This window comes from Podarcis tiliguerta, assembly GCF_965153285.1.
Source record: "Podarcis tiliguerta genome assembly, chromosome: 3".
Classification (NCBI taxonomy): Eukaryota; Metazoa; Chordata; class Lepidosauria; order Squamata; family Lacertidae; genus Podarcis; species Podarcis tiliguerta.
Genome location: NC_139536.1, coordinates 81,140,420 through 81,155,379, shown reverse-complemented (window position 1 = coordinate 81,155,379; position 14,960 = coordinate 81,140,420). Strand labels below are relative to the sequence as shown.

Sequence of the window (14,960 nt, the reverse complement as noted above, 5' to 3'; positions counted from 1 at the left end):
AGTTGCATTCAAAAAGCAGGGGGGTGGGGAAGCACATTGGGCACAAGCAGGTCCATATGCATCATTAAAAGTGTTCCCTGGATTGGGACTTTAGTTTGCTTCAACCATGTGAGAACCAGTTTCCTGTGACTGCTTTTCACACTGTTCTGGTAGTTTACATTGTCAGAGCCATTTTAGAGGAGCAAGGTAACTTTAGTGTCGGATCAGTAAGATTGGGGGAAGAGGAGGATTCTTTCATGTGGTTCACTCGTCCTATGTGTTATTTTTAGTCCTGTAGTATCAGTGGAGTATGGAAAGTAGCAACAGGGAAGTGGCTTCAACAGTGCAGCTGGTATGTGTAAACTAACTAGCTGTCGGTAGGCAAAGTGACACCCAGCAAGGACGATAATTTCCTTAAAATTAAAGTACTTTGAAAATTGTCCCAATTAATAGCACTTTAATATAAGGATTTCGTGGTGGGGATTTTTGTTTTTTAGTTTGAGCATCTCTGCAAGAATTGGATAAACAAAGACAAAAATGCACCATGAGCAGTGCTGTCAAGGGGGACAACTTTCACGGTATGTTAATTTAAGACTTAACAGTCGTGGCAGCAATTCTTTAAAAAGGGCGTGTTCTATGTAACACTTTATCTTCAAACCTCTGAAGTTGCTCACAGCTCTTAAATATGTGGTTTCTTGAGATTTGTGGAAATATTATACATGGAACATGCAAAAGATATTCCAGAGAAGTCCGCTGAACAGAGGACCTGCAAACATACGCTGGCAAAAAGGCAACATTTAAACAACCCATACAGACTGTTAGGCAAACCTGGTAAATTAATATTAGAAGTTATGTAATAGAAATTATAACAAATCACTAATATACATTATTCTTGGCAAAATTAGAGGGTCACAGAAACTTTACAGAAATAAATTTCACATAGTGTGCTTGTCCAGGGCTTATAATAATGTAAAAAGAAGAAACAGACTGGTTTCAATATACGGTATCTCTTTTACCTCTGGCAGGGAACCTGAATTACTGGATTTTCTTTCTATAATTTTTTGTGATCTTCCAATTTTGTATTTTAGTCACTTAGTTGGATCGTACTCCTCCCTCATTCCCAGTTAACCATTGATTTCAGCGGGAGGACATGATTAAATCTTGTGGTGAAATCAGTGGGATTTGTTTGGATTGTGCCTATGGTGTTGCTGTACAATAAAATAATGTAGTCTGATGTTACTTCATTATTTCATTCTAACCTATTTTCACGGTTGGTTCTGAAGTGTTTCCTTTTTGTTATTTTGCACGTCCTCTGTTCTGCTACCCTACTATTCAGTCTCCCCAACTTGATTTGTGTAGGACTCTTAAGCTATAACTGGTGTGAGGTGATAGGCAGTGCAGTTTATGCGGGTAAATATAGTAAGCCAATAAATGCATGTGGCAGAGAAACAGTTAGACCAGATCAAAAAATGTATATATTCTTTTGTAGTTTCTGTGTAGTCCTATATATGGCGTTGGTGCCTGTGCCAAGCTCATTCAGGAAACTCTTAATGCTAGACGATGGGCTTGGTAGGCTCCTTGTCTGTAATTTCCATACACATGTATCAAGAGATTGTGGCTCCAGCCTTCCAGTCAATTCTCTTTTGACCATCACAGCAGTAGCTTGCGTAAAAACTGCTTTTGGCTAGGATGCCTCTTTCTCTTCTCTTTTCTTTCTTTCTTTCTCTGAACAAACAAACTTAATGCCTTTTTCTTTTGTCATGACAATTATTTTGCTGTCCTTGTTCAGAATTTTATTTTTCCATCTGTGACGCTTCTGGTGTGTCTCCTCCCTCCCTGGAATGTTTTTATCTCTTGCCTACTTCCCATATTTATGTAAAAACATAAATATGTTTACAGAAGTTTGAAATTTTTTTCTAAAGAAAGAAAAGCTTCAGTTGCACATTTCCCCCCATCAGTGCCTTTAATGCCTGATCATCTTTAAAGGCAACTTTTGAAGTAAAAATATTTTGATGAATTCTGATAATTGTTTTTCAGTTTGGCAATGTTGTAGCCAATGCTCCAGTAAAACGGCGCAAAGTCCTCTCCCAAGAACTTGCTACTGACGTCGTCGTATCTTTAAAATATCAGAATAATTATGAAAGCGTCATCCTAAACTGTCGAAGCATAAGAATAGGAACCCTGCGAAGAATGGTGGTGGAGCCTGTAATTGTAAGTAAAAGAATTAATATTGTGCTTGGTTAGTTCCTGCTTTATAATAACAAATAGGTTAATGGGGCATCCAGGTTGAGAGTAGAATGTAGGATGCAGCTGAAAATGGAAATTTTGAAGAGTTTAAGGAATCAGCAGATAAAATGGAGTGATGAAAAATGACTGAGCTACAGTATCAATAGCAAGTCATTGAAGGAGCCAAAGTGTGAGAAACACAGGAAGTGTTTTACTTCTATCACCTTGTCTTTTAAAGGAAATTCCATAGCGAAGAGCAGTTCTTGAAGTTAAGAACAAGGGAATGACAATAGCAGTATTTGGGAAGTCTTTCAAAATATGGAGGTCAAAGGATATGGAGATTCGGATGGGAGGCAGAAGATAGCTGGGCCAACAAGATGAATTTTGAAATCCTTAAGGAACAGGTTGGAAATGCAGTTAGTGGGTTGGGTGGCAGGAAGATGATGAACTAAATGCAATTGGATATATGAAGATGATTATGACAATGGCAAGTTTTAATTGTTAAGACAATTACCTATATAAAAACAATTCCAATACAGATGCCAACTGGAATAAAAATCTGTTTAGAAAGCCTTTTGAACGCAGAAAGTCTTTAGCAGGTGCCAAAAAGACAGCATGCCCATTTATTAGAGTCTTGTGCATGCGTGCCATCTGTACTTGCATGCAGAAAATCAGATGGTAACCATCACTGTTGTAGACATGTGCTACCATTTTAAAGATAATTCTACCTATACTTGTACTGCACATTCAGGGTGCGTGTACATATTGATTCAGAAGTGTGCTTAGTTTGAACTGCCACAGGCTACAAATGTTCAAACTCAAATGTATTAGAGGACCATGTTCACCACTTAGTAAAGCTTCAGGAGACGTAGTTGTGTCACCAAAAAAAATAATAATCTAGTTCTACTTAGATTGAAAAGCAGCTATCATTTCCACTGCAATGAAACGTAATTCCGTTTACACAAAAAGGAATAGTTCCTGCAGGTTTAGAAAGCCAATCATTCGTAAATTTCTATAAAATTAGTATACCAACCACAGATTCTACTTCACTATATCCTGCATACCTATTAAAATGCATTTCTTTTACAATCAAATGATGCTGGGGTTTAGAAAGTGGGGCTTTTACGTCAGGAGATGCAATTTCTAATCTGGTTTGTGACTAGGGCTTTGATTTTGAAAAATAGGTTGGGCAGGTTGTTAATGAGACAGTGGCCTAGATTCAACTAACCCAGTGCACTAGTGGAAGCCATCATAAGGACTCCTACTTGTGCAATGGGGCTTTTCCTCACGCCTCCCCCAAATCCGCTCTGGCGGGTCAAGAGAATCCCCAGAACTGCACACGGAGGGAGGGGGAAAATATTGGGTTGTTCTATCTGGCAAGCAGAAAAGTTCGTGCTGACAGAACAATCAGAAGAGTGTGATGTTGATTTTCTCCTTGTGTGTAGAACTTCAGTAACTTGGACCTTCTCTTTCAGTTTTGCCTAGACTATATCAAGATACGTCTGGAAGGTTCGTATTTCCCTATTCTAAGTTATAATTTCTCCACTTGCATGCAGTCATTAAATACAGTGTTTTCTGGTTACAATATGAAATAGCTATAGTAACAATACTGTGTGTCTTTCTTCATGCCGCTCATTATTGAGGGGAAGTGTGTGGAACAGGTCTCGGGGTTTCGATTTCTGGGAATGGAGTTGAGAGATGACCTAACCTGGGGAGAAAACAATAAAGACCTGATGAAGAGAGCACAGCAGAGGTTATATTTTCTAAGAATCCTCCGGAAAAATAACCTCTCAAAGGACCTGCTGATGGCATTTTACCTTTGTACTGTTGAGAGAGTATTAACTTATGGTCTCTGTGTGTGGTTTGGGAGCTGCACGGTCAGGGGAAAAACAACCCCTGCTGTCCAGGGTTGTAAAGACTGTGGAGAGAATAATTGGGTGCACTCCTATTGCAAATTTCAGAGATAGAAATGTAGTCTGTCTTTGATTAACAGGTTTTATTTTCTTGAAATGCATACAAACGGTTACATTTTTCAGATAATGTTAATGTAAGTAACTCTGACCAAAATATGTTTTGAACCTTTCTAGAATCAGAAAATGATACTAGAGATATTTCTTTAAGAACATCTGACCTTACAAAGTGTGAGTGGTGTGGTGTTCGCAAGTTGCCAGTAGTTTTCCTGCAAACTATACCTGCTGCTTGTCAGAGCCTGAGATCCCAACTGAAGATGAACAGGCAAAAAGATAATGTCTGGTATGACTGTAAAGGTGCAAGTAAGTCAACCTTTGTATGGTATTGAAACTTAATGTGTTTTAAAATATTTTGAAACAGTTATGTGTTAGAGATGAGCTGTATTTCACTAAATGTTATGTTGGTTTCTCTGAAAGTGTTCTAATTAAATAGCACTAGAAAAAATGTCATATTTTGCCAGCATCAGAATTCAGTGGTACTTTTAGGTTAATAAATGGAAACGGTATATTTTTGTCTGGCATATTTAGAAAATTTTGTCTAGATCATGTTGAAGACAACATAGCATATTTTGCATTTCCCAACTTCCTGAAGTTCTAAGTAACACACTGGTTTGGAATGTTTTATTGCAATTATGCTGCATTTCTGGGAGTGACCCCTCCCAAATAATATTGGTGGAGGGGGGGGGCAAAAGGGTTTGGCCCCCAGGAGTTGGCACCCCTGGTATGTGTTATGTCCTTTTTTTTTCCTGGGCAGGGGGTTAATATTTTTTATCAGATTCTTAAAGGGATCTGTGGCCCAGAATAGGTTAGGAACCACAGCTCTCTCTTCTCTACTCAGAGATAATTGTGTGCGGCACAAAACTCTGTGGGTGCTGTTATGCTCAAGCTGCCCTTTTTTACAAAATAAAAATAAAAATGGGATCAGTATCTTAATACCACTCCCCCTCCCCCTACTTGGGTGATCTTTGCTACCATTACAGAGAACAGGAAAGTAGTTAAGCACTTGAGCTGTGGAGTAAAAAGGGAGTGCCTGAACTGAGTTTGGGGTCCGTTTCTTTCCCTTTCCATCAGTCTCTTCAGCAACTTGCATGAGTAGCAGTTGACATAATGTGCCCTACTCTAGCTTTTTCATGAGCAGAACCTTTTCTTTAGAATGAGGCATTGAATTTTAGTTTTTTTTCCATTTATATGGCGGTTTCTTATGAATACTTTCTTTAATTGGTTCAGCCAGGGACCTCTTAGCTGCGATTGTTATTCCTAGATATCAAACATTTTTAATATGCTGTAAGCTGTCCAGAGTGGCTGGGTGGAAATAATAAAATTATTATTATCAGCTTTAAATTTTGAAAATGTAAGCATTACGGTTTTAAAAGTATACTTTCATTGTCTCCTAACTCTTCCCCCCCTCCATAGATCCTGAAGAACAATACATCATTTTAATTTTTGAGACGGGCCTTGATCCACATGCAAATGCAATATTTGAAAAAATAATCGTTGATATTGGTGTTAGGAACAACATTTCTGATTTTTTTGTGAAGATTACATTTGAAGAAGCAAATAGTAGGCTTGTGGCCTTTACAAAATCCTTTGAAGACACTTCTAGAGGAAGCACGGCTCATAAAGAAGGCAAAGCAAAACATGTACTACTCCTTTTCTTCAAAATTGAATTAAAATGTTAAATAAGTTGTGAAGTCATTTGTTTAGAAATGCCCTTTGCAATGTCTGCTGCTTCCATGTTCTAGATACATTTTGTTAAAGAGAGGGCCAAAGTATATATTTTTGAATAGTAAAACTGAAAAAATGAAATGTTATTAAGTCAAAATATATGCTTTCCATGTAGCATACAGTGGTGCCCCGCAAGACGAATGCCTCGCAAGACGGAAAACCCGCTAGACGAAAGGGTTTTCCGTTTTGGAGGTGCTTCGCAGGACAAATTTCTCTAGTGTCTTGCGATTCCTGGGGGTTTTTTTCCGCTCCCCACCCCCTTTTTCTAAGGCACTAAGCTGCTAATAGCCTTTTAGCAGCTAATCTGCTAATCCCTTAAGCCTTTAATAGCCGCTAAACCGCTAATAGTGCTAATCCGCTAATCCGCTAATGGGCTTGCTTTGCAAGACGAAAAAACCGCTAGACTGTTTTCGTCTTGCGAGGCGCCACTGTATTTTGTCAATGTGATATTTCAGCTATTTTATGTCTGTCTACTAAACAGAATATTTAGTCAGGTTCTGATCTTAACTTAATATCCTGGTTAATAAATTGATATTAAAATTGAATTACCTGTTTCATACATAATGGGGAATCTGGTTGAAACAGTCCAGGAAATCTGCACTGGAGCTGACATAGAGCAGGGAAGGGGAAGAGGTAACAGAGGAGGGTGCAGGCCTGGTGCTCATTGTCTGCACCATAAACCATGGTTTTAAGATGCTGTGTGCATTGCATCTCTATGTGCCCGCTGTGTTCAAATTCATATTCTATTTGGTTTCAACAGGTAGTTTTATAAAAAGAGGGACATGCTTTGCTATTTGGGAATTGGAAAGGATTTTAATATTTTATGACTTTGGTATTGCATTGTAAATAAGTATTCTTTTTTCTAAGGTCTCTGAATCCAAAATGCAGCTGCGGAATGCAACACAGTTCCAGTTTTTTGATGATGACGAAAGTGTTGAACCACATACAGTCTTTATAGGTCCTATAGAAAAGTAAGAGGTCTTTCTGAGTGTTGTAATTATTTCCTAAATAATTCAGTTCAGTATTTATTTAACTTTTTTTATTTTATTTGCAGGTTGATCGTTTATCCCCCACCTCCTGCAAAGGGTGGTATTTCTGTGACCAATGAAGATCTTCATTGCTTAAATGAAGGAGAATTTTTAAATGATGTAATCATTGATTTCTATTTGAAGTAAGTTGTTTGAGTGTATTGAAACCTTTTGTGGTGTCTGTCTAACTTAGGCAAGTTGATGGACAAACCTTAAATTCTAAATAAAGTATATCTGCCGAAACTATAAAGTTCTTACATTTGTCTACTTTTGTCTGCATAGAATGGCCAGCATGTGGCAATCTTTTCAAGAATAACAGGACTTTAGAGGCAAGAATGAAAGCATTGTTTTATTTTGTTCTTGCTTCTCTTTTTCAAAATAAAGATATCTGGTGCTTGAACAATTGAAAAAAGAAGATGCTGATAGAATTCATGTATTCAGTTCCTTCTTTTACAAACGCCTTAATCAGAGGGAGAGGAGAAATCTCCAAGAAACCTCAAAGCTTACGTAAGTTTGGTTAAAATATGTATTATAAAATTCCAATTTCAGCATGTCTCAGCCATCCCCTGTGGGGACAATGGCATTTTTAAAGATGAACTTCAGACTCAAGGCCCTACCCTTCCAATATGGTTATAAGGAGATTGAAAATAAAAATTTCCCATATGCCTCTGGCTGCACCAGAGAAGGGGAGGGAGGGAGCACAGAAGCCAGAGGGTCCTGTACATCTGACCCAGATTAATACGCGACAAATTCATTTATCATAAATTGAGTAGAAGAACAGAATGGTACATTTTATAAGTAAAAGCTGTATGATTTACCACTTGGCAATTCATTTTGACTTTTTGAAAATATTATTTTTGCCCAAACAACGGAAGATGCAGGAAAAGTCCTAAACATATTCACATAGCTGACGCCACAAGATTGTGATAATAGTCAAATCCTCATTGTTGGAGAGGAGAATACATAAATATCACCTAAATATCAATCCTTGTGTTTTATATTGTTTTATATTGATGTGTTTACAGAATTCAGCAGAAACGGCATGGACGAGTGAAAACATGGACCCGACATGTTGATATCTTCGAAAAAGATTTTATTTTTGTTCCTCTTAATGAAGCGTAAGTAGAATTTGTTCTGCTATGACTGGTTGTGGGACTGTGTGTCTGTTATCTGAGCCATGTTCTCAACTATCATACTGTCCAGAAAACCCTGGATATCATCTGTATGTAACCCCATCTTCTCTGGGGCCTGAGTTATTACTCTCTCAATATACACACCTTTTCCCCAACTATCCTCCCCCCCCCCTTCTCTTCAACTGTCAGAACCACAAACTGAGTATTCTTCCACCTCTCTGATGTCCTTGAAGATTCTCTTTTGGTTCAAGTTCCCCCCAATAGGGAAACTAGGTCTACAGAGAGATCGTTGCATAAAACACTTATCTGGGAAAATTGGAATAGGTGGTTGCATTGCAATGCGGCTTCTCTATTTGTTGGAAGGACACATTTGCTCCTGAGCAGTGCAGCTAGTATGGGCAAAACCAGCTGTGTTTTTGGTACAGACTGTTTTTATGGTGAAACACATGCTAGGATTGCACAGGTCATTGGCTGTGTTTGCACGTAATGCTAAACCATGATGTAGTGCTATGAGGATGAGCTTGAATGAGCCCAAGCAAAGCATCAGGCACACATGTGCACAAATTCCCCCATTCCCCTCTCTGACCACACAGGAAGAGTACAATGCAATCACATCTTAGCACATCTGACTTGCGCAATTTCAAATATATGTGGTTGAAGGCTAGCTGGTTGAAATCCCACAAGGTTTTTTTGTGCTGGGTTTTCCTGGTGCAAAAAGAGCTTTTTAAGCTCTCTGCCTTGCTTCCCAAGCATAGCTGTCTCCTCTTCTTGGATCAGGGATGCACCTGTGAGATTTCGTGGGAACTTGGATGGCCCTGCAAGATCTCATAAGAGCCAATGTACCAGTTCCAAAAGCCCTAGGAAGTTCAGTTGGGGGTTCAGTTCTAAGGGTTTGAGTATATGTGGTTTTTGCCTATGCACAGAACCTTTGAAATGGACCGCGTAAGATGTGATTGCACTGTACTTCAGCAACATTTGGTTTCCCTTTTTACTAAATCCTGGCTTTGCATTGTGCTTGACCAGGGATTCTGGTTTAAAACACAGTGCAATTTACCAGAAATTTCCAGGAGGAGGCAATTTTTAAGTTTCCCTTTACCGTTTATACGTACAATTATTGTGCCTTGTTCTCTAAATGTGCCCACACTGATTACATATATGAATGTGTGAAACAGATGTCTATGATGCGAATGTACTGTATTTTTCGTCCCATAGGACACTCCGTCCCATAGGACGCACCTAGTTTTTTGGGGGGGAAATAAAGGGAATTTCCCCCCCTTTATTTCCCCCCCAAAACCAGGTCGGGGAAACCGAACCAGGTCGAGGAGCAGCGGGATGGCGACGCTGCGCCTCCTTGCTATCCCCTGAGCTTGTGGGGCTGGCTGATGTCTGTCCGGCGCGCAGGGCGCTCTGCTTCAGGGCGCCCCTCGCGCTGGCCGGCAGGCTGCTATCCGCAGCGTGGGGAGCCCTGCGGGGAACTCCCTCAGAGCTCCAACACGCTGCGGATGTCTGCCCGGCGCGAGGGGCGCTCTCCTTCAGGGTGCGCCTCGCGCCGGGCGGCAGGCTGCTATCCGCAGCGTAGGGAGTCCTGCGGGAACTCCCGCATGGCTGCCTAGGCTGCGGATGTGTTCCCAAAGCGTCAGGCGCTCTGCTTTCAGCGCGCCCGGTGCTCCGGGAAGCAGACTGCTATCCGCAGCCTAGACAGCCCTGTGGGAACTCCCGCAGGGCTGCCTAGGCTGTGGATGTGTCCCTGAAGCCTGGAGAGCGAGAGGGGTCGGCGCGCTCTCCAAGCTTCAGCGAAAGCCTGCATTCGCCCCATAGGACGCACCCAGATTTCCGCTTCATTTTTGGAGGGGAAAAAGTGCGTCCTATAGGGGGGAAATTACGGTAAATAACGAACAAATAATTTTGGAGTTATTTGATCTATACTAAATGAGTACCGTATTTTTCGCCCTATAAGACGCACTTTTCCCCCTCCAAAAATGAAGCGGAAATCTGGGTGCGTCCTATGGGGCGAATGCAGGCTTTCGCTGAAGCGTGGAGAGCCAGAGCGGTCGGTGCGCACCAACCCCTCTCGCTCTCCAGGCTTCAGGAAGACATCCGCAGCCTAGGCAGCCCTGTGGGAGGTCCCGCAGGGATGTCTAGGCTGCGGATAGCAGCCTGCTTCCCGGAGCGTCGGGCGCCCTGAAAGCAGAGTGCCCGGCGCTTCGGGAACACATCTGCACCCTAGGCAGCCCTGCAGGAGGTCCCGCAGGGATGTCTAGGCTGCGGATAGCAGCTTGCCGCCCGGCGGGTGGGGCGCCCTGAAGCAGAGCGCCCCTCGCGCCGGGCAGACACCCGCAGCGTGGGGAGCCCTCCAGGAGTTCCCTGCAGCGCTCCCCACGCTGCGGATAGCAGCCTGCTGCCTGGTGCGAGGGGCGCTCTGCTTCAGGGCGCCCCTCACGCCAGGCAGACACCCGCAGCGTGGGGAGCCTTCCAGGAGCTCCCAGCAGCGCTCCCCACACTGCGGATAGCAGCCTGCCGCCTGGCGCGAGGGGCGCCCTGAAGCAGAGCGCCCCTCGCGCCAGGCAGACATCCGCAGCGTCGGGAGCCTTCCAGGAGCTCCCAGCAGCGCTCCCCACGCTGCGGATAGCAGCCTGCCGCCCGGCGGGCGGGGCGCCCTGAAGCAGAGCGCCCCTCGCGCCGGGCATACATCTGCAGCATGGGGAACGCTGCAGGAGGTCCCAGCAGCGCTCCCCACGCTGCGGATAGCAGCCTGCTGCCTGGCGCGAGGGGCGCTCTGCTTCAGGGCGCCCCTCACGCCAGGCAGACACCCGCAGCGTGGGGAGCCCTCCAGGAGTTCCCTGCAGCGCTCCCCACGCTGCAGATAGCAGCCTGCTGCCTGGCGCGAGGGGCGCTCTGCTTCAGGGCGCCCCTCACGCCAGGCAGACACCCGCAGCGTGGGGAGCCCTCCAGGAGCTCCCAGCAGCGCTCCCCACGCTGCAGATAGCAGCCTGCTGCCTGGCGCGAGGGGCGCTCTGCTTCAGGGCGCCCCTCACGCCAGGCAGACACCCGCAGCGTGGGGAGCCCTCCAGGAGTTCCCCGCAGCGCTCCCCACGCTGCAGATAGCAGCCTGCTGCCTGGCGCGAGGGGCGCTCTGCTTCAGGGCGCCCCTCACGCCAGGCAGACACCCGCAGCGTGGGGAGCCCTCCAGGAGTTCCCCGCAGCGCTCCCCACGCTGCAGATAGCAGCCTGCTGCCTGGCGCGAGGGGCGCTCTGCTTCAGGGCGCCCCTCACGCCAGGCAGACACCCGCAGCGTGGGGAGCCCTCCAGGAGTTCCCCGCAGCGCTCCCCACGCTGCAGATAGCAGCCTGCTGCCTGGCGCGAGGGGCGCTCTGCTTCAGGGCGCCCCTCACGCCAGGCAGACACCCGCAGCGTGGGGAGCCCTCCAGGAGTTCCCCGCAGCGCTCCCCACGCTGCAGATAGCAGCCTGCTGCCTGGCGCGAGGGGCGCTCTGCTTCAGGGCGCCCCTCACGCCAGGCAGACACCCGCAGCGTGGGGAGCCCTCCAGGAGTTCCCCGCAGCGCTCCCCACGCTGCAGATAGCAGCCTGCTGCCTGGCGCGAGGGGCGCTCTGCTTCAGGGCGCCCCTCACGCCAGGCAGACACCCGCAGCGTGGGGAGCCCTCCAGGAGTTCCCTGCAGCGCTCCCCACGCTGCAGATAGCAGCCTGCTGCCTGGCGCGAGGGGCGCTCTGCTTCAGGGCGCCCCTCACGCCAGGCAGACACCCGCAGCGTGGGGAGCCCTCCAGGAGCTCCCCGCAGCGCTCCCCACGCTGCAGATAGCAGCCTGCTGCCTGGCGCGAGGGGCGCTCTGCTTCAGGGCGCCCCTCACGCCAGGCAGACACCCGCAGCGTGGGGAGCCCTCCAGGAGTTCCCCGCAGCGCTCCCCACGCTGCAGATAGCAGCCTGCTGCCTGGCGCGAGGGGCGCTCTGCTTCAGGGCGCCCCTCACGCCAGGCAGACACCCGCAGCGTGGGGAGCCCTCCAGGAGCTCCCAGCAGCGCTCCCCACGCTGCAGATAGCAGCCTGCTGCCTGGCGCGAGGGGCGCTCTGCTTCAGGGCGCCCCTCACGCCAGGCAGACACCCGCAGCGTGGGGAGCCCTCCAGGAGTTCCCCGCAGCGCTCCCCACGCTGCGGATAGCAGCCTGCTGCCTGGCGCGAGGGGCGCTCTGCTTCAGGGCGCCCCTCGCGCCAGGCAGACATTGGCCAGCCCCACAAGCTTGGGGGACAGCAGGGAGGCGCAGCGCCGCCACCCCGCTGTTCCTCGACCTGGTTGGGTTTCCCGGACCTGCTTTTGGGGGGGAAATAAAGGAAAAATTTTTTTCCTTTCTTTCCCCCCCAAAAAACTAGGTGCGTCCTATGGGACGGAGCGTCCTATGGGACGAAAAATACGGTAATACATATATATGATGATAAATACATATATATGATGATAGCTGTTGAATCAATTCTTAGTTTTGTTTTGTTTTTTTCAGGGCCCATTGGTTTTTGGCTGTCATCTGTTTCCCTGGTTTAGAAAATGCAATATATGAGACCAATCCGTACTACCACGAAAACGTATCTATGCAGGTTAAATCTTCCTCTTTGGATCAAGAAAGAAGCACTTCTTCTCCTGTACCTAGTGAACTGAATACGTTACATCACTCCTCTCCATCTTTTACAAAGAAGGTGCTGAACAAGAAAAATATTGCAGCATTAACTGACACAAGCATAGAAGCCGGGGAGACTGAATCACAGTATTGCAAAAGAACCCCTTCTGTGAAAAGTGGCTTAAAAAAACTAAATCAGTTAAACAGCACCCCAGAAGGACTGAGAACTGTGGAATCTGTGTTTCATAAACATGACCATAGGATTTTAGAGGCAAATGGCATGCAGAACGAAGATAAAATTCACATCCAGGCTACGGGTATGTACTTTTGGCTATATATGTTTGGTATTTGGAATTTGATACCTTATTACTGCTAATATAACTTATATTTTTTTCCTTTAAATAATTAAACTGCTAAAAAAAATCCCAGTGAATGAGGGGGGGGGGGAGTGTTGAGACTGTAGCACTGCTAAAACTAAGTGGGAGTTCAATATGGAGCATATCTTGTAAAAAAGCATATCAGGGATTGCTGGTGGGAATGCCCTCTGCTGAGCATTGGCAAATAGCTGCCAGTGACAGTAAACAATACTGTGCTAGATAAGCCAAGTATATGCTCACTATAAGACCACTTTCTAGATTCACATTATGTACCTCCTCTAGTCCTGTTGCTAGCTAAGCCACTTTCTGGCTTAGGGTGTCATTTCAACCTGAGCTCCAAGAACAAACTTTGGCTGCAATTCCTGCTCTGTCTGGAGCAAGACAAATTACAAGCCCAGGTTCTGACAATGCACTAAGCCAAACCACAATTTAGGTCACAATAGCAGGACCAGGGAAGGAGCAGAGTGGCTGCAATCTCCTCTCTGGGAATGCGGTTTGGCTTAATGTTATGTTGAACACACAACAGAAAAAATTGTTTCACAAGCTGACATCCTGCTGCTGTGTTGCAGTGTGTGCTATATTGCTTCCCAGTCAGTACAGTAAGCTATGTCTCAGCACTGCTGTGAGATGCAATTTAGCTGAGTGTTTTTAATTTGATACCTGAGCCCAAAGTCTTGAACCCACTTGCCTGTAAATCCCGTTGAACTCAATGGGACTTATTATTGAATAGGCATGGATAGGATTGCACTGTTGGAAGTGTAGATTTCAGTTAGACATTTGTTTTCATGTATGACGCTGACAAAAAAACATTTATTCCACTTTGTGGTTTACTGTTCCTGTCCAGAAGGTAATGTATATAATGTATATGTCTGTGGCAATTCTGTTTTCATTTTTTTACTAATCTTTGTGGTTAATGCAGATGGTTTACAGAAAATTAGACTAAACTACAGTGAAGATTCAACTGACAGCACTAAACTAAATGAAGATGAACTAATAGATTTTTCAGAAGATCAAGATAACCAGGTAAAAAGTCTAAACAGCATTACAGTGGTACCTCGGGTTACATACGCTTCAGGTTACATACACTTCAGGTTACAGACTCCACTAATCCAGAAATAGTACCTCGGGTTAAGAACTTTGCTTCAGGATGAGAACAGAAATCGGGCCCTAGCGGCGCAGCGGCAGCAGGAGGCCCCATTAGCTAAAGTGGTGCTTCAGGTTAAGAACAGTTTCAGGTTAAGAACGGACCTCCGGAACGAATTAAGTACTTAACCTGAGGTACCACTGTGTTTCTATTTCAATAAAATACAGCCTAGCATTTCTCCAGTACTTCTCTGGAGCACTTTCCATGGTTATGTTCCCAACTCAAGCCACTAGAAGGCGAGCTTTATCCATCATTGTAATCATCAAAAATTGAACAGAAAGTGCTTCTTTGTTAAACAGAATTTCGGACTGTGTTAAAGTTTCACTTTAATGTGGAACTTGTTCCACATTACATGCACCAAGGGAATGTTGCTTTTCCCTTTTTCCTCTTCTATTATTCAAGGATATCAGTCCAGTTATATATTAAATGGCAGTCTTTATTTGAAGAGTTACTAGTGTGGTTTGCAATTTCAAAGACTATACAGACTAATACTCACAGGCTGTCCTGTTCCTTCATCCAATGAGTTGTTTTTCCTTTCATCAGCTGTATATGTGAGGCATAGTGAGACTGGATGCAGGTCAGTAATTTCTACCTAGAGGGACTTCAGAATCTTTTTGAAAAGTATTTTCACAGCTGTTCAGGAAATAAAAATAGCCAAGAAATAAGTTCTATCCTCATAGTCCTTGTGGTACACTTGAAATACTCTCATCCTGTGATACTTAGATTCTGAATAGGAAGATGGCTTGGCTTTATA

At 45.1% G+C, this 14,960-nt stretch overlaps 1 protein-coding gene across 3 annotated transcripts in view; it reads left to right on the top strand.

Annotated features, from left to right (window-relative positions):
• SENP6 (SUMO specific peptidase 6) overlaps positions 1–14,960 on the top strand; it is a 46,450-nt gene that overhangs the window by 24,169 nt on the left and 7,321 nt on the right. For all 3 annotated transcript variants that reach the window (XM_083431149.1, XM_083431148.1, XM_083431150.1), the window contains 10 exons: positions 2,017–2,190; positions 3,681–3,714; positions 4,293–4,478; positions 5,589–5,815; positions 6,768–6,871; positions 6,955–7,071; positions 7,313–7,435; positions 7,954–8,046; positions 12,572–13,002; positions 13,982–14,085. In XM_083431149.1, the coding sequence (XP_083287275.1) occupies positions 2,017–2,190; positions 3,681–3,714; positions 4,293–4,478; positions 5,589–5,815; positions 6,768–6,871; positions 6,955–7,071; positions 7,313–7,435; positions 7,954–8,046; positions 12,572–13,002; positions 13,982–14,085 (1,593 nt within the window). The remainder of the gene's footprint in view (positions 1–2,016; positions 2,191–3,680; positions 3,715–4,292; positions 4,479–5,588; positions 5,816–6,767; positions 6,872–6,954; positions 7,072–7,312; positions 7,436–7,953; positions 8,047–12,571; positions 13,003–13,981; positions 14,086–14,960) is intronic.